This window comes from Rhinolophus sinicus, chromosome 8 (genome assembly GCF_057876585.1).
Source record: "Rhinolophus sinicus isolate RSI-liver-muscle chromosome 8, RSI-T2T, whole genome shotgun sequence".
NCBI lineage: Eukaryota > Metazoa > Chordata > Mammalia > Chiroptera > Rhinolophidae > Rhinolophus > Rhinolophus sinicus.
The window spans coordinates 11,199,490-11,218,611 of record NC_142508.1 but is presented as its reverse complement, the minus strand read 5'-3'; the positions used below and the strand labels follow the sequence as shown (position 1 = coordinate 11,218,611).

The window sequence follows — 19,122 nt, the reverse complement described above, 5'->3', positions numbered from 1 at the left end:
AGAGCGGAGGGTGCAGAGCACACATCTCACTTATCTTATTATCATCTTATCATCTCATTATCATTGGGGTTAATCCATCAGTGGCATCTAAAGGCCATTAAATGCTGCAGCCTTTTCTAATATTCAAACACCACCTGTGACAAGACTCTCTTAGAGTGTGTAACCATAGATGGGAGACGTAAATAGGTTTTACTTCTCTCTAATGACAAGTTAATCCTCAAATTCAATTAGTCCCTGCTAATTGAATGCATGAATGTATATGGGTTTTTTCCATCTGATGCAGCAATCCTTTTGAAGCTACTATTCGCAGGGAAGAGGTTTCCTGTTTGGAGAAAAAACAAACAGCCCCCATCCAATGTTCCCTCCTGGCAGAAAAAGTCCACCTAGCTGCCAGAGGACCAGGACGTGTTCTCTTCAGAAACAGTCAATTCCACTTCCCTTATTCACCACTGGAATTCGCCATAAACAGTGCAGGGACCAGATGTCTCTCTGAAACGTCTCACTTATTTATCCATTGTTATGAAATTGTTCCCTGATTGTTTCATATGTCTAGGTCCCATCTCTGCAATTAGGCCCCACATACAAGGACCAGGTTTTTTATTGTATTTTTTTCTCTTTGTTTGATCCAGACTCCATCTTTCACCGAAAACTCTATCGTACAAGAACACATGAAGTACTTAATAAATACTTGGTTGATACTTGTGGCCTGGTGAGTCACTGGCTCTCATCTCAATACTCTTTGAACTCAGAATCAAGGAAGACATTCCAGGGAATGGAAGAAAGCCAACTTTACTGGCTCCTGCTAAACCTGGCAGTCAATTTTGGACTTGCCAATATTTTTAAATCTCTTGGTATCTAATGGTGCTTACTGGATGCACTGAAACACCATTGCAACTATTTCAACAGACCAGAAATGTTGATATTATGGGTCAATCAGAGCCATATACTAAGCAGTAATGGATGTTACTTCCTACAATATCAGTAATAAACATTGGATCAGGGTTAAAACCAATTTCATGGGTTAAGTGATATTTTTTGAGCATTGTGTTAGTGAAGGCAAGTTCACAGGTCATGGGGCCCATTGGGTTCCCACTCTTCAACAATCATAGTATGTTCCTTTTAGCCAGCTGTGTAAAATTTGTGCCAACAGTCGCAGTGGGACCAGAGAGGTTCATGACAATATCTTCTTGAGAATCTATACAACTCAAAATTAATATTTTCTCAAGTGATGATATATTATCATCTTTGAATGTAGTAGGTCAACGTTTTTGGTATATAGCACCACCTTCAAAAGTAATATCTAACTATTCCGTTAAAACTAGAAAAATATAAATTCACTTTTAGCATCAATATTACAGAATCCCATCAACTATTTTTGTTCAATAAATGTTAAGCTTCCACCAAGTGGGAGGATTTTTCATATTTGTAAAGGGTTTTAACCTGATTACATCTTCCTAAGTTCATGAACCCAAAATAATTACCGTACACATAACACTCTCCTTCTTAACATTTGGATACAGTAATAGCTATTAAAATGCTTAGTACATTGTAAACTGCTTCAGCCATGTACGAGATTAAAAAAAAAAAAAAAAATCTGTTCTCCAAAAGTCCTTCATCCCCATAATAGTGAGAGAATTTCCTTGAGATTGACGAACTTTGTTTATTTTTGCATTTCCTGGCTCTTGGATGATAAAGCTCTAATCCTGAGAGGGTAAGAGAAGTGGAAGAACTAATAAATAAGGCCCTTGTTAGCCTCACAGATGAGTGGCAGGAAGATGCCAAGGAGGAAAGGAGATGCTGCTGGCCTCAGCATCTCATGACTTCCACAGAGGCTCTTAGAGAAAGCATCAGGGCCTCTGGCTACATCCCTTCCCTCAAGGTCAGACCGCCTGCCTCCTGTGATAGGTCTTCTTGAATCCATTTGATGGATTGCAGCCGTGGCCTTCAGGACCTCTAAAGGGGACTTCAGTTGACAAAGTGTGCTCAGATCTCACTCAGTGATAGCTGCACGCAGAACTGACGGGGCCTGAAAGGGATGGATGGTTACTGGTTTTAACCAAACATCAAGAGTGCATGGGAAATGGTGTTTCAGGCCAGGATCCAAGGACAAATAAATGTGTTCTACAGCTCAAAGAGATGATAGGTTTATGGGTTTTCCGGTCATCAGGAAGCACTAATATTAAGCATCTTATCACTGCTTAGCAGCACACTGACCGCTCTGTACCATGAAAGCCTTATTTTTAACTGAGAAGAATAGATTTAGCTCAAACGACACTGGAACAGAAAGGAAAGCCAAGGAGGTGTTAATATAGCAAAGGTCACTTTTGAGTACGTACACCAGGAAAACGCACACGTAGCAAAAGAGCACAATTTAAAATAAAGATCAAATTTCTGGAGCCTGCCCTCACTTAGAAGTGTAAAGATAGACAAGACCATTTGTATTTGCAGTTAATTTACAGTGAAACATTAATTTTGATTCTTCCCCATGATATCAGCATATGGAGAATGAATTGGAAGCATAGGAAAATTAAGCATTTAATTTCAGAGAAACGAAAAGTAACTCTTAACCTTCACTGTAGCATCACGCTAAATTGACTAAGCAGTATCACATCTTAGAAGCAAGAATTACGAAGTAAATGGTTTGTGCTGAAGCTTGCTCAAAAGATACAAAATAGAATAGGCTTCTGTACATTAGTAAATCTTCAATGATATTTATTACAGAACAGATTTTACTGTCCAGTCTGCGAAGAGAAATAAAATGAAGACTGACTTTCATTCTTCATTCTTTCTTTCTAATCTTAAGAAGAAAAGTAAGAATCTCTGTAAAGTAACAGGTGTTCACGTACACATCCAAATGTAGCCCCTACAGATTTCTTTAGTAGATTGCTAAAGAAATAGGGTAATGTTGGAATGATTTCCTAGGAGAGTTTTAAGAAATTGTTCAAAAAGGGAAGATTTGCATTGACAAGATGCGAGGAGACTTTTCTGTAGAGAAACCAGCCAGCAGAGAGGCCTGAAGGAAGACGTGAAAAGAAGTTTCAGATAAAGGGAAAGATGTCTGAAACGGGGGGAGGAGAAGTGAGTCGGGAAGAGAGGAAAAAGGGGGTGCTGAAAGAATATCTCCCAACACTCAGAGAGTGATGTGAGGCCAAAGATTTTTTTTTTTTTTAAGTCAATGAAAATCACTCAGCAACTCCATTTTCAGAATATATCCTGGGCCAAGACCATCACCCTCTTCCTCAAAGACAAAAGGAGCTTAAACATATACAGAGGGTGCCAGAAAATGTATACACATTTTAAGAAAGGAAAAACCTGTATTGAAATTGTAATGCTCAATATATACCGATAACAAAAGATGAATACAAGTCACGTGTATACATTTTTTTTTTGGCGGGGGCACCGCAGGTAGAAGAATGGGGAGATGGCTGGGAAATCAGATGCCTGATGAAAAATGACTGGCAAGGTGGAGCATGCTTTCTGAGAATAAGAAGCCCACAGGATTAGTTAGGGAAGATCCCAGAAAGGGGTCTAGTCAGAGAAACAGCAAACAGGTACCGAAACAGTATGGTTTAAATGACCTTTATGCTTTCTTGCAAAACACCAGTCTAAGTTTTTGCAATGGCTAAAATAATTGCCTTCACTTACTAGGATGAAAGAGGGGTTGGAAGTGTCACCAGACTGAGCAAAACTGAGAGGATTCCGGCTGCTTACAAATCTCCTTCTCAATAAGCCATGGGGCTTTGCTTTGTCAGGAGAAAAGGTGAAAGCTGCATAATGAAACAGTAATGCATTTTGTTACTTGTTAAAGAAAGCTACCAGTGTGAAAGCGGCCTGAAGCATTTAAACATGTGCCAAGTTGGTTTCCTTTCTTTTCAGAAAGTGGGTACATGATGAGGTGTGGGAATAGCAGTGCTGTTTGTCGTCACAAGCAGAAATAATAGACTGGCACTTGTCTGCAGGAATCCATACACATGCCCCAGAGAGAGCAACGCATAGGTGTCTCCAAAATACCTTTCCAAAATTGCAGATGCTTTTGGGTTTTCCCTCATGTGTTTCATTGCCCGGTTTTCTTTCCTGGCTCAGAGGGCTGAGTCGATAGAGAGCAGAAGAGGCCTTAGATGGCAGCCAGCTCAGTCCACTGGATGAAGAGACCAACGCCTGAGAGAAGAGACGTGCCGGAGATTACCCAGCCTGCCAAGGGCAGAGTTGGGGCAGGCACCTGGTTCTCCCGTCTCTAAGACCAAGGTTTTCTTCCTTGCCTGACCCTACTCTCCCTGCTCATGTGACCATCTACCCAGAATGATACAAAGCATTCTCGGCCCATTGGGCTGTAGTCTGAAGGAAATGCTTAGTTCCAGGAAACTGAGAAAACAATAGGCTTGAGTAATTTCTTAAGTCTATGCAAATAGGACCTATCGGGTCTATTTATATAAGAAAAATAGACTCCCATTTTGTTTTTTGGACGTTGACAACTTCTCCAGCTCTCTTGCACTTTTCCTCTCCTGCTTTGTCCCTTTCTTTTGTTCAGATTTGCAAGCAAACGATGTGCTAAGTATAGAGCTAAATGTTTTACCTATGGGATCTAATTTAATCCTTGTGATAAACCTACTAGACATGTAGTCTTATTATTGTCATGATCCCCATTGTAAGGATGAAAAAAACTGAGGCTTAGTGACGTTGACTGATTTGCTCAAGGCTAATGCGTAGTAAAACCAAGATGCCGACCCAGCATGGAAAAGCCTGACCAGAGACACCGCCTTCCTTGTTCGGCTGTGTAGACTGTCAAATAGTGCGATGGTGTCATAGGTGGTGAAATGAGGTCCTCTCTTCCCAACGTTTCCCATCTTTCCCAGAAAGATGCAATTTTAGGGGTGTCCCCACGCCCCATACTTTTCTGGCTCTGATGAAGGAAGGTGCAGAAAACAAAGTTGCAGTGCTGGGGACAGGAAGTGTTGTAGTGATGAACTCTTCTAGGTGTTCTGTGGAGTTACGTTGTATGAAGCGAAGAGAGTCACACCCTAAAATTTGAGGCACCCAAAATGGACCCAGAAAATGAAGAATGACATAGAAAGCTGGCAAAATGAGGAAGCATTTAGTTGACTTCAGTATTCTGGCAAAGAGCTGGACTGATGAATATTTTCACAGCTCTATCCGTTCTATCCGGAATAGCACAGGCTTCAGTAGCTCTGATCCACAGCCTGGGCAAACAAAAACACACCCACCAAAACTGCCTCCAAGACACTGAAACACACAGGTTGAAGTCACATAGCCAGGACTAACTTTCTAGGAAGCAACTGAACAAGTAACAACACAGTGTAATATTCTGCAACTGGTGGTCATGCTGAGATGCTTAGGACGATATCGTCATTCAGGGCCACCAGCCACCAGTTCTTGCCTTACAATAAGCCTTAGGTGGAACATACTGGGGGCAAAGTTTCATTGGATATTAGGGTTTCTCGTCAAGTAGAAAACAGACAAGTGGAGTAACAACTGTCCTCACATATTGTCTAAAAACAACTTGGTTAAATGGGTTCTAATGTAACCCAGATCATATCATTTCATATAGTGACAAATCTCAAACACAGTAAACCTCAAAAAGCGAGCACAGTTGGATTCTTCATTTCTGCCACCATAGACGACCACACAGGGACGAAGTCAGGTATTTCCAATTCCGTTTTTGAGCACTTATCTGTAGCAGAAGTGACTTATCTGTAGGAATGAAATCTACGATAGCTTCACTGCCAGGAGATTGATGATACACCATGCTTTTTAATGAATTCCTCTCCACTCCATTTAAAAGCAAACCGGGTTAGCCTTCCTCCCTTCCTCTCTCTTTTCTGTTACTTTCTTATTTTGCAATGTTTTAAAGACTTTCACTTAAGTATTCTCTGAGGCCAACAGCAATCTAAAGCAAAACTGTAGGTAAATCTTAGTAAAGAGCACCCCCCACCCCCCACCCCCCCACACACACATCTATAATAAGGCTTCAAAAGATAATTAGAAAAAAAAAGATAATTAGATAATTATCACCAACAAAGCATTCCAAAGCAACCAAAAGGATCAAAGGATTATATGGGTGCAATCAACAGTGAGAGTTAATAAAGGGGAATGAGAGAGAACAGTAGGGTCAGGACTTGAATAAAGTAACAGAACCTGGTTTTGGAAAGCCTAGAGGTTTTTGTTTTGTTTTGTTTGCTTGTTCTGCTTTATTTTGTTTTTTAATCAGCAGTGATTGTCTGTTTTCCTAGGATTTGTGAAAGAAGAGGCGCCAAGAAAAAGCATGCTGTCATTTATTCCTTTCCTTTCACACAGTCTTTGGGGCGCACCCAGTGAGACCACCATAAAAGGCCATCTTTTCAGCACATTAGTAAGTGAATTGCTTTGGAAAAGGACCAGGACTAACCTATCTTCTACAACGCGGAACAATGCTAATGAGGCAACAATGGAATTCAAAGACGTGCATTGAAAGCTTCTGTTTGCCAACACCACGTACTGCAGCAAATGTAACAGTGAGACTTGTATAGAGGGACTCAATTCTGTGCCAGGGCATAGCCTAGAATGGGGCAACATCTCTATTCACGGGGTTTATAGTTCAATAAGGGCAACACCACCCATGGGGGAAAAAATTGGAACACACTCAAAAAAAAAAAACCAAAAAAAAAACCAGTAAATGAATAGAGAAGGGGAACTCATGGGCATTTGAGTTGTCAGGAAAATTCATCATTGTTTGTCCTTAGAATCTATGGAGGTGGTTCCAAGGCATGGGAATTAATGAGCACTGAGGAGGGACCTGAATGAAGAACCATGGAAGTGGTCTGCCATAGAGATGGGAGGGGCTGATACCAGCCGTATGGCTGAGTGAATACCAGGGACATGGGTTCTGGAGAGGGATCCGTGAGCAGGGAATGGAGACAATTCACAAAAGCAACATGAGCTAAACCAGGATAAGAAAGAGCCTCAAAAGTGAGCACTACAACACTTGAATCTAATTAAAAAGCCAATGGGGGATTCCCTAGTCAGCAACTGAATACGGGGCAAAAAAGAACACGAGCAACTTTGCATTAACCCAAAGTCACGGCAAAGTGGCATACTGTGATGACCAATATGAAAAGCGCTTCCTAGCAAGGCCATTAAAAATCTGTAGACGTTTCCATCTGCAGCATCAGCAAAGTTTACTCATCCAATTTTGCTAATTAATAGTTTATAGAAAATAAAAGAAAGAAAAACATTAAGCTTTCTCAATCAACTCTATTATCCTGGTCATAATACGTGTCTTTCTATTGTGATTTTCCTTAAGGAAATAGCTACCTTGCAAGAATTCTACCTTTTAAAGAATGAGTGCTATTGACAGGAAATTAGATCCTTGTTCCTTGATTAAGGAAGTATCGGGATAGGAGAAGTGGATCAAAAATAGAAGTATACCTTTTAATTCTTCTTAGGGAGACTCAGATCATTGGCACTTCCTCTCCAGAGAGTCAACTATTTTGTAAGTGAACAGACATTAGTCGGAGGATGGCCTCCTGTCAGGGCACTGGCCCAGAGGCATTCTGGGAAGCCCGTAAAATAAGCAGGCTAAGATGACAGAATCTGAGAGCTGGGAGCCAGCGAAGCAGCCTGGGCACTGGAGGTGGCCCCAGGAGCAATTTAAATGATGAAGTGATAGGCACTAAATGCAGAGGGAACTCATAGGACAGGGCAATCAATCACTGCCAAGCTTATCTTCTGACAAGGAGTAGGACTCCAGCTTCCAGATGTACCATTAAAATGTAATGTCTCCCCTGGGATTGAGCATGGCAGGTTTCCCTGAAGCTTTGGGTTCACTCAGTTAACTAATTATGAGAAAATGTGACATTGGTATTTATTTTTTTCTACAAGGACAAATCCTTCCCAGCAGGAGGGAGAAGTTGTTGTTTTTGTTCTGTTTTGTTTTGTCATTAAAAAGAAATGACTGACACAGTAGTAAATAAACTCTTGTTAGCGAGAAAAATTTTTTTCTCTATAATACTATCAACTCACTTTAATGTTCATGATCGTTTCTTTTGTTTTCTGTGGACATAGTGGATAAATGAGCAAGAGTTGGGTGTTAGAACTGGGTTTGAAAATGAACTCTACCACGTACTAGATCACTAGTGTGATCATAAGCAAATTATTTAAAAACTCTGCGCCTGTTTCCCCAACTAGAAAATTGAGCATAATGTCTACTCTGCAGTGTTATTGGCGAAAGATTACATGAAATAATGTAGCTGAAGCACTTTAGCACAGTGTCTCCACATAATAAGCACTCAATAAATTTTAGCCTTTATTCTGGCTAATGACTCTGATACTCTATTATATAAATAGAAACACTGTATATTCCACGAATGTCTCATATCATCAATTCTATATGACTGCACATCTAATCATGAACTGACCCTTTATTTTAGCATTATAAGCTAAACTGTGCATTAACCATTTGACTCCTCCTCACGCAGATGGAAGAAGCCTTCCAGTGAAAATTTAATATTTAATAATAATGTTGAAGAAAACACTTTTCCTCCAACACCACCATCACCACCACCACCATCACCACCATTACCACCACCACCACCCCCATGACCACCACCACCAACACTATGCCAACACCAACATCAAGCATAACATCACCACCGCCATCACCACCTCCCCTCCCCCACAGCACATCTTTTAACTTCCCAAAGGCAGTATGCAATGCTGAGCAAACATCACAATAAACTCACACCTGCATAGCATTATGTTTGGGGTGCTTTTAACAAATTGGAAAGCGATTTCATAGCTGATTTCCCAGTTGAACTCCCAGCAGTCCCATGATGTGGGCAGGGTAGACATGACTAGCCCCACTTTACAGGTAAGAAAGTGAGACTAAGAGAGGGTGAACGACAAAGCCACAATATTCAAGCCTATTTTCTATGAAAGGGTAATCTGTGGTAATTGAGAATACCAGGGTTATTGGTCTTGGGGAAATTAGATTTCCTCAAGAATGAAGTTTGTTTTGAAGATAGAATGACCAGTCATGAGAGAATGCAATCATTGGTGGAAAGCAAACAAAATAGAAAGTCAAGAGGCATAGGACTTTATATTCCAATTTCACAATCCATTTGCCCAATGTGCCTCAGTTTTTCTACTCATAAGTTTGAGAAAGCAAAAATGCCACTTCTTAACTCTCTCACCAGTATTTCGCATTGTTATTACCATGCACAAATGTAAGCTTAATAATATGACATTCAAGAGATTTTATGCAAACCAAACATGAACACTTAAAAATGTATTAACATAAGAAAACGTATTTTAAGTGCTCGTGGAAAAGGATAAGAATATTTTCCCAAAGATGGGCCAGATGATGATGAAAAAAATAAATAAGATTAGAATAATCACCATTATAATTTTACATTATATATTTGAATTATTTTTGGAAGTTGCAGAACCACACTAAGAGGCATGGACATGCAAAAAGGTTTTGAAGCCATGAATATATAAAAGCCCTCTAACTTGGATAATGTTTCTTCAGCTAATCACATATACCAGTTCTTAAAATAATGAATTCTGAAGCGCTGTTAGTACTGAGCATGCATTTCTGGTGGTAGTCACCTTCCAGAGTCACTGATATATGCTCACTGATAGCTCATAACCCCTTAAGAATTCCTAGAGGACCACAGAACTGTAATTCAGAAGTCCCCTCCCGTTTTCAGAACGGGGGGATAAGTTCTTATTGATTAGAAGACAAAAGCAAACAAAGGTCATTAAGGAAAACTTAATTCAAAATAAAAACCAAACACAAGTTTTTCATTTATCATTTGGGTCTGGAAGCCCCAAAACCTCGAAGTATGCCATAAAAAAACCTAGTCATACCAACGCCAATAAACAAACTACCACACAATAGTAGGTCATCATTAGGGGGTCCATTGTCTAGGTGTAATGTTGCTAAAGTATAGAGCATGGATAGACGGGGAAAGATGACAAAAGAAGTGATAAGCAGTAGAGGAAGACAAAGATTCCTTCATTTAGGACTTTCTATTACACATGAAAATACATATGGGAGAGTTGAATACAATTCATTGCTCTACTGAAACAATTTCATCCTACAGGTAATGGGAGTAGATGTTTACTATAGAACAATCAGTTTGGTGCTATCTTGGTATGCCGTGAATGAGAGGAAGGAAATCTAGACGTATGACTACCAGTAAAAGACACTTTTAAAAGTCCAAGTTAAGACATGGAGAGGCCCTAAACTAAAGCAATGGGGATGGGAAAGAGAATAGAGATAAAAGAAATATAAAAAACAGAGTGACCAGGTAGAAACAAGGGATGAAGCTTAAAGGAGCTTTCATATTCTGTTACTTGGCTGGCTGAATGGAAAATGGTACCCTTAGCTAAATTAGGGAATTCATGAAGAACTAGTACTCTTAAGAGTTCTAGTTTTCCCTCTTTTATAAGATTCATTGAATTTCACTTTGTTTTGCAGGAGGTGTATGCCATCCCCTTCCCCACTAGACCCATAAAGCTCCTTGAGGGGAAAAATTCTGTATCACACACCACAATAGTTTGTTTGTATAATGTAATTATATAGCATAATTGATCCATGATAGACACTTAATGAACATTTTTGAATGACTGATTGAATAAATGAACAACTGCAGAGGGTCAATGTCACAAAACCATACATTTTATCCTTTGAATAAAACAGTTGTTTCTTAAAATGAAAAGAATGTACCGAGGCTGGGTAACAACTCATAGCGCTTACCAATTAGCTTAATATCAGACTCCCGACACCCTTTGCAAATACCAATGTCCAAACAGGAAGGGACTTTTGGGAATATCTACGACAAGCCCCCATTTAGAAAAAAATGTGTGATTCAGAGAAGGTACATGGCTCGCCCAAAATCACAAAAAGTTTCTGGTGATGGGACAGCAATCAGGCAGAATATACTCAGCTTTAATAGTTGTCAGTCAAAATGGTTGTAATGTATTTGAAGAAACACAAGACATTAAATTTAGCTATGGTGAATTAAGATTTTAAAAGTGTTTGATATTTTATGCTAAAAAAAAAAAAAAACAAGGCAAACACCTAAGAGATACTTTCTCAAATAACTCTTCCTTCTGACAATGAAATGCAAGGACCAGAATTCAACTTTTAATCCTGAATTAGTACAAGTAAGACAGATTCTTACCGTGATCTTCTGAAGAGACTGGTGACCTAAAACGAGATAATAACCATGATAAATCTTTTGTAAGTAATACTGATAATTATAAGTATAACAATGATCAAGAGTAATCTCCGAGAAATTATATCCCCAAAATTCAGTTAAATAGAAATTCAGTAGAGTAGATTGTGTAACTCATGGTTGGTTGCATGGAATATTGCAATCAATAACTTCCAAAGCTTACCTGGATTGGTTGAGTGGCAGATGTTACTAAAATGTCTACTGCATGGTGTTACAGGACTGTACAAACTTAGTTAAATCTGGCTTTATCACATGCAAAAAAACAGATAACTCACAGAAATACGATAATAGATGAAATCCTGTGATATCAGAGTGTCACTAAGTGCCCAAGTCCAGGCCTCCAGGAAAAAATGCCAGAGATATAAATAAGTACTAAGCTGAGTGTCTATAGTAAAAAGAAATCGACTTGGACAGTAAAACATAAGAGGACGGAGTAAAACAAATAATAATAAAAAGAAATGGCAGGTACTCTTATCGTTTTTGTCTTTTGTTTCCACTCTTTGGGGTATTTAATGTTTGAATAACACTAACCCTCTATTTCGGGCTATTTGTCTCTAAACCTGTGAGAATCAGAATGAGGAAACCATTGGGGTCCCACAGAACTCGTATAAATCAATGACTTGTGCATGCTATTTGGGGTTCAGCTCTAATTATGATGGTCAGATAGCAATGGAACATCAGATCAATCCCCTTCACAACAGAAACTTTTTTTCTTCCTCAGCTGACTACTAATTGAGTTACTTTGAACAATATAAACACACATCACCATGTGGGTGAATTCCCCTCAAGCTTGAACTATACAATCTTGACTACTAACTCGTTCTTTTATGGGTAGAGAGAGACGTGTCATACTGGATTCAGAGGTGTTAGAATCTTGAAGGAAAAAGTGAGAAGTCAATCGGCAGGAGTCTTCCCCTCTAGACAATCAGCTTCCTGGCACTCACAGCAGGGAGGTGACCAAAAGTAAATGCAAGAGTTTGGTAAAGAAGTTACCCATTAAGATCATAATTTTTGAGACGTGATGACAGATGTTGGGAAAAGAATGATTCAGTGGATGCATAGTGGTTTAAGGAAAATTTTAGCTAGCTTGGGATCCTTGATCCTGCTTTACTTTTATTTTTGTCCATTACGTAAGTGAAAAGCAAAGTATTAGGTTTGTGCAAAAGTAACTGCGGTGTAAAAGGTTTAAAAATTGCAAAACCCGCAATTACTAACCTAATATAAAGACACAGTAGTGTCATCAGTGATGAAGTGTCTAAGCATTTAACCTTAACAGGTCTCTTCAAGTCAACTTTTGTGTGTGAAAATGGCAGAAGGTCCCAAGATTTGGTGGAGATAAAACTGGCATCTGGGAGATGGACGTAGGGAGCAGTGAGCAGGAACCTAACATCATCCTAAGTTATCACTGCAGAGTCAGCTGCTTGAGAAATGCCATTTGGCCTCCCGGAACAGATCTGATCTAGCTTCTCCTTGGAGTTCCCATTGCATACTGTTCACACACTGGGATTCCCCACTAGGTTGTGAGCTCCTTGAAAACTAGGACCATATCTTATTTAAAACATAGCGGGTCCCTGATGAAAATGTGTTGAACTGAATAAATTGTAGCACCACTGCCCCGGTGTTCAGACTCAGACACATTCCAGAGCTCCTCAAAAAGTCAGCATGGCACCTTCAAACTACCTTCAAGACAAGTTTGTCAGCCCCTAGGCCAGCTGTGAGGGAAGAGCCTCAGGAGTGACCCTGAAGCTCCAGATGGGTGACAGTGTGGGGACTCTCAAGGCCAAAAGACACCTAATGCATCCAGCAATGGAGATACCCACCCTCTGTCTTAACAATTAGGGAAATAAAAGAGGAGAAAAGGGGTGTTGAATAGAGGTCCAGTGGGATTGGAAGCTGAGTTGAAAGAAAAACATATATTAAAATAATAGATCATTTCTGAAGCTGCCCATGGCATAAAAAGAGTCAGTAACAAGGAAACTTCTTTTCTCCTGATGTTTTCTGATGGGAAGTTAAGCAAAAACATGTCTTGGATTGTTTGCAATTAATTTCTCACAGCGTTATAGGGACAAAGGAAAACTCAGACCAATGAACAACTCAGTGTCTCAGGTGGAGGGCTGGGGGGTTGCTGCCTTTCTGTGAAGGCAAAGCACTAATATTCAATCTGAAAAATTCCAGATGGCTCCGTTTACGTCCCAAGGGGATGCAGTCTGTGGTATGTCCAGGCGGTGGGGAAGAACTATCGATTTCAGAGTGTTTTCTGAGGATTAGTCTCGTTGAGTTTCTGTGCTGAATGACTCCCACACGCCTGGATTTGTGGAATTTCAAGACATATGGAGTATTTCAAGCCTCACTCACTATTTCACCTTTCACTGTAACGAGTCACTAAATTATACAACCGAGACATGGACATCATACATTACGCCTGGAAATGGGCATAAAAAGTTTTACAGAACTTAGCTCAGCAGGGAAGAAATCTTGTGAAATCAGCAATATAAGTAGTTATTTTTAAAACAGAGGGTTGAGTTCCAGGAACAGATAATCTCCCTCAAACCGACGACTAAGGGATGCATGAAAGCTCGAGGCCTCTTCTTCCCACTGCACCTGAAAGACTGGTGTTTTGTCCCAGAATGTTTATTTCTCCTCCATATCCACTTTGTCTTGGAGATAGCATCTGCCCTCACAACGTAAACTGTGAAGAGTGTTCAAATAACTCCAGGATTTTTCCTCATCACGTCTTTCCTCACCACTCATCTTTTATTATGGTCTATAGAATATTTATATTTTATTCTGCATTATTTTATTTCTTTGGGTTTATTTTTACATTTTTATGTACATTTACTTCAAATTCAGCAAAGTATAATAAAAACCAAACTCATGTCTTGCATTTCAAAATTTCTTTCTATTTTTATCAAACCTGAATAATCAGTATTCAGGTCTGAGTCTTTCACATTGTGTTGATTCAAACCTGAGTAATAATTATTACTTGAGACCCTATTAAGGACCAGGGTCTGTGCCAAATGACGAGGACACCAAGATGAACAAGATATCAGTTGCAAGGAACTCATAACCTAGTGGAGAAAAAAATATGGAAATAAATGATTATAATTAAATGAAAAAAATGTAATGATCAAAATATATATGAAGTAGAGAGGTAACATGGAAGAGAGGGAGATCGACTCTGTTCCAAAAGGGAGAAAGAAGGCTTCTGAAAGCAAGAGCCTTCTGAGCTGGGCTTCGCAGGATAAGTAGGAGCTTAGCAGGTAAGTAAGAAAGGGGTAGAATTCCAGGTAGAAGCAATAGGCATGTGAAAAGGAGGGCAGATAGGAAACGTCATAATATGTTGTCAGATATACAAGGAACTCAGTGTTGCTAAAATGTAAAGGAGTAATAAAAGTTAGGACTAGAGCCACAAGAGGTAGGGGCCATAGAGGGCATGCGTGAGGGGCCTCTTCCTTGCTGAGATTGTAATTTACTTTCTAAGCTAAATGGAGCAAAATTCTGAAGCAGAGAGGACGCACATTCTCATGTGTGCTTTGGAACAGGCAGGCTCTGGAGAGCAGACTACAAAACAAGCAAGAATAAAGGCAGAAGATACGTTACAGACTATGATTGCAGACTCCCACATTAATTTCTCTGCTCTTCAATTATTTTTGAAATTCATGAGAAATAACAGAGAGAATGAGAATCAGTAAAGGACCCATCGTCCTGACTAAACTAGAAGATGCCTGTAAACCGGAGTCATTATATATGAAGGAGAGCTACTAAGTTTAGTAAAATTGGACCAAGTTTCAGGGAGACAGACAGAGGGTTTCGATCTTATTCAACTTAAGAGACATGAGCTGCATCACACACCATAAAACCCGTTGACAGAAAGCCCTCTACTCTGAGTCCCGCATCCGGCTACTCAGAACTAGAATCAAATTCCGATAAAATGCTGCTGAGAAAGAGTTTGAAGACAACAGACGCAAAGACAAGCTTTCGGTAACACCCCAACCCATTCTCCCCATCCCAAACTGACCATTCCCAAAACAGCTCACCCCATGCAAATACGAGAAATGAACAAAAAAGGAACCAGCGTGGAATCTACACAAAACCACCCCAAGAAGGAAGCAGAACAAGGATCTGGTGACAAACAAATGGAGGCTGGGAACATACTAAAAAGATGGTGTCGTGAAGCAGGTAAAAATTAACAGATGTCTGAGAAATTTAGAAACGGAAAAAAGGAAAGGAAGGGATGATGGAAGATATAAAGGGAGGAAGGAATAAGGGATGGAAACAGAGCCTTCTGTGAACAGAAACTTGAAGAAGAAATACCACAATCAAGACATAGTTATGAAACTACGGTAGAGAGAAAGAACAAAGGTTTGCCCAGATTCTTCGAATTACTGCTTTATAGAGAAAGCCCGAGGGCTTTTTCTACTGTCACCACTGCACTGGGAAAAGCAGAGGAAGAGAAGGAGAATAACAGTGAAAATATATTTTAAAATGATCCATTCATTTATTCATCTATTCGCTTGCTTTGTGGAAGTGTTTTGCTTTGTCTCACTTTGATTTATTTTTCTGTAATTTTGATTTGGAGATGTGCTGGTAAAAGTCCTCTTGCCAATGTTAACCCTGTTTAGTAGAAGAATATTCATACTTCTATCTGAAGGCAACACTTCACAAACTAGGGTACACATGGGAACTTGAAAATGAGGGAAACTGTAGGAAAACAAGACACTACTTTTAGATGGGGAATTATGTAATTTAACTGGTAAAATTATAATACTATTTTCACACTGAAACTGGAACAGCCATATTATGGCTCCAAAAGCAAAAGTCTCTTGAATTCTTAAAATAAAGCAAATACCCGCTTAGGGACCTTGGAGACATTGCCTGACGCTGACTACTTCAAACACAGATTTTTTTTTTTAAGTTTACTGTTTTATTTTGCTTTTCTTTTCATCTCATGGTTTTAATTCAGTAGCATCCTTGGCTTTCCTACTTGGCCCTTCCTTGGGATGTCTATATCACTTCCTTCCTTGGAGGAGTTCAGTAGATTACCCATTTTAGATAGCATTTCCTAAAGATGGAGAACACATCAGATAACTACTAGGGGCCCATCTCCACGGCTCCATGACTTCCTGGAGAGAACCATCCCCACAAATGAATGTCTATCTCCCTTCCCAGTGTGCTCCACACATGTACCCTCTACTCAGCACTTCTAAACCATCACCTGGTGGTGAGCTGACCAAAGGATGGAGTCACCACATGGAGGTGAGTTTGGAATAAACACACAGGACAGGTTTAGAGCCAAGTCAGAACTGGTACAAGAGCAAGGATCCATATTCTGAAAATACTCAGCAATAGAGTATTTCTCTAAAACTGTGGCTAGGGGAGAAGAGCTCTGAGATATTCCTACCAACTCACAGGCCTGACTGGAGGAGCCAGGCCCCTCCATTACCCGGTTCCCATCACGGAATCATAGAGAAAACAAAGGAGGAATGCTAAGGTGAGCCAGAAGCTGTGATATCTCTACACTCTGCTTGGCACACCACAAATAAACTGTTCCTTGGCTGTGAAATCCTCACTGGGGAACAAAGAAGCACACACGCTGAAAGCAACTCTCTTTCCACACGTATTTTATTAATTTTCCTGCCTGCCTTTCCTCTTTGTCCTCCAGCTTTTGGGGTGAGGACTACAGCAAAAACACTGTTTCCTGTAAGCACAGGGAATCATCCATTCTACTCAGGAAGGGAGAGAGGCCTCTGGTTTCTAGCTTTCTATCAACTCAGAATGTTCCTGTCCTCTGTCTTTTGTCATCCTGCTGTCATTTCTTTGTCTCTCTCCTGACCACAGCCCTGAGAGCTCCCTGGGTTCATCCACCTTCCTCACACTTCGGTAGAATCCAATCTCTCTGCAAAACAGCCTCCCATCATGAGCTAAGGCTTTTATTCCTGCTGAAAAACAGTAAGAACCTTCAGGTCTGAGCACAACGGCTCAGGTCAGACTCTGTTCTCAACCATTATTGCTGGCTGACGGGTAACAAACTCCTGAGAAATGGCCCAAACAGAAACTGATTTCCTAGCTGGGTACCCCTGTCCGGCACATTTCCAGAGTACACAGCACTGTTACAGAAACAGCACCTTTATTGTTCTCCCGTTTACCTTGAAGTGATGATGCTACACATGGTCAATTTATTTCCTGTTGATGGACAAAGAATTTTCATTTAAATCAAGTAAGCCAAAGCATAATTGAATGTGATTTGAAAGCACGGCTGTAGATTATGATTTCTGGGCAGTAGCTTTTCTCCCTTGAGTTACCCTCAAGGGTGTGAACTGCTAGAGGACTCCTCTGTCCAGCCAATGATACTATTTTGAGGGCTTGAGGGAAAAAGAGTGAGATCATAGATCGAGGTGACATCTTTACCACCATTACTCCAGCCCCAAAGCATCTCTAACCGGGGAAACTAGAACCCAAATCCCTGAGCACTGAGAATCCCCATCAACTATACAATCCTCTCTTTGTTTGCTTTTCCTCCCTCTAATTATGAATATTGCTCTAAAGACAATGCACAAAAGCACATACAGTAAGAAAGAGTGCAGGCGAGAAGGAGAGCGAGAGAGATGAAAGTTACAGCAGCCACACAAAGTGGCATTGAGATGAGAGAAAGACAAACACATGCTCTATTCAAGTGGTCACAAACCCATTCAGGGACTGCCAAAGAGCCTCAAAGGTAGCATTCACCACCAACAGAGGGGAGGGGTGTGGAAAGCGCAAAATCGAAGGAAGGAGAGAGAGAGAGATGGGCATTTGTGTAGAGGTAAGGAAATAAGTCCCAGAACTCCAATAATAAAGTTTGCTTGGGAGTCCTCCATTTGATGCAAATTTCCACTCATTCCCTTCATTCTCATAACGTGCTATTCTTTAAGACTCTCCTACCCAAATATATACCCAGATGATCCCCACAGGAGCTGTACTTGAAACATCTTGCGTGTTTTTTAAGTAAGTTCTGTGTTTAGTGATATCTGGCCTTTCAAAATTACCTCTGTTTTACCACTAGTTTATACAATTCAATTTCTCCTGTACACACTCCTTAATCAGTTTGCGGAGAAATGCCCTTTGAGCTCGAAATTTTACTGCCACCTACTGTTCACCTCTGAGAACTGCAACAAAATGAGGGCAAAGGGAGTTGGAATTGCGTGGGTAAAGAGATGAGCAGAAATGGGCTGACATGGGGGGCGGACATAAGGAAAAAAAATAGATAACAGAGGTGACGTTGAAGAAACTAATACTTAACAAGCTCATTCAGCACGAAAACTTGACCATCACACTTTTTACTGCCTAAAACATGAACACTGCTGGGAAATATTATAGCATTTTGAAGACATTAAAAAATTGTATTTTAGACAGAGTGCAGCCATGCAGATATTAAAGATGTGATGTCTCACATTAGAAATAAGTATTTGCAATATAGTTGCCTGCTTAAGTTCTTAAAAGGGAGTAAAAGAATAGAAAAGGCATGTTATTATTCTGAAATCCAACACAGAGAGCCAGTTGGGAGAACCCTTTAGAAAAAGCTGGCAGCTGGCTTTATGCTGGTGACTCTGGGAGCCCTGGCCAACAGCCCCTGTTGAGACACAATCCATCTGGAGTTTTGTCAATGTGGACTTTTTTTCTTAACGCATAAACTGAAACGCAAGACTCGGGACTATAAAGGCAAATCACGTGAGTCCTGTATTCCGTGTTAACACAAGACACTTATACAAAAGGCCATCTCATATATTACATGATTCAGGATATGCACTACCTACCTTGTGGGGCTAAGATAATTGAGCAAGGGTTTACCCACAGCTCATGGCTTTTATGAAATCAAGGAAGGGCTTCTGAATCCTGCTTTAGAAAA

The 19,122-nt window shown here is 40.2% G+C and overlaps 1 protein-coding gene across 14 annotated transcripts in view; it reads right to left on the bottom strand.

The window, feature by feature from the left end:
* Positions 1–19,122, bottom strand: part of DGKI (diacylglycerol kinase iota) — a 377,839-nt gene that overhangs the window by 34,649 nt on the left and 324,068 nt on the right. For all 14 annotated transcript variants that reach the window (XR_012490351.2, XR_012490352.2, XM_074315319.2 and 11 more), the window contains one exon: positions 11,184–11,209. Coding sequence is in view for 12 of the 14 variants with exons in the window: in XM_074315319.2 (XP_074171420.2) it covers positions 11,184–11,209 (26 nt within the window). In the remaining 2 variants the exon portion in view is untranslated. The remainder of the gene's footprint in view (positions 1–11,183; positions 11,210–19,122) is intronic.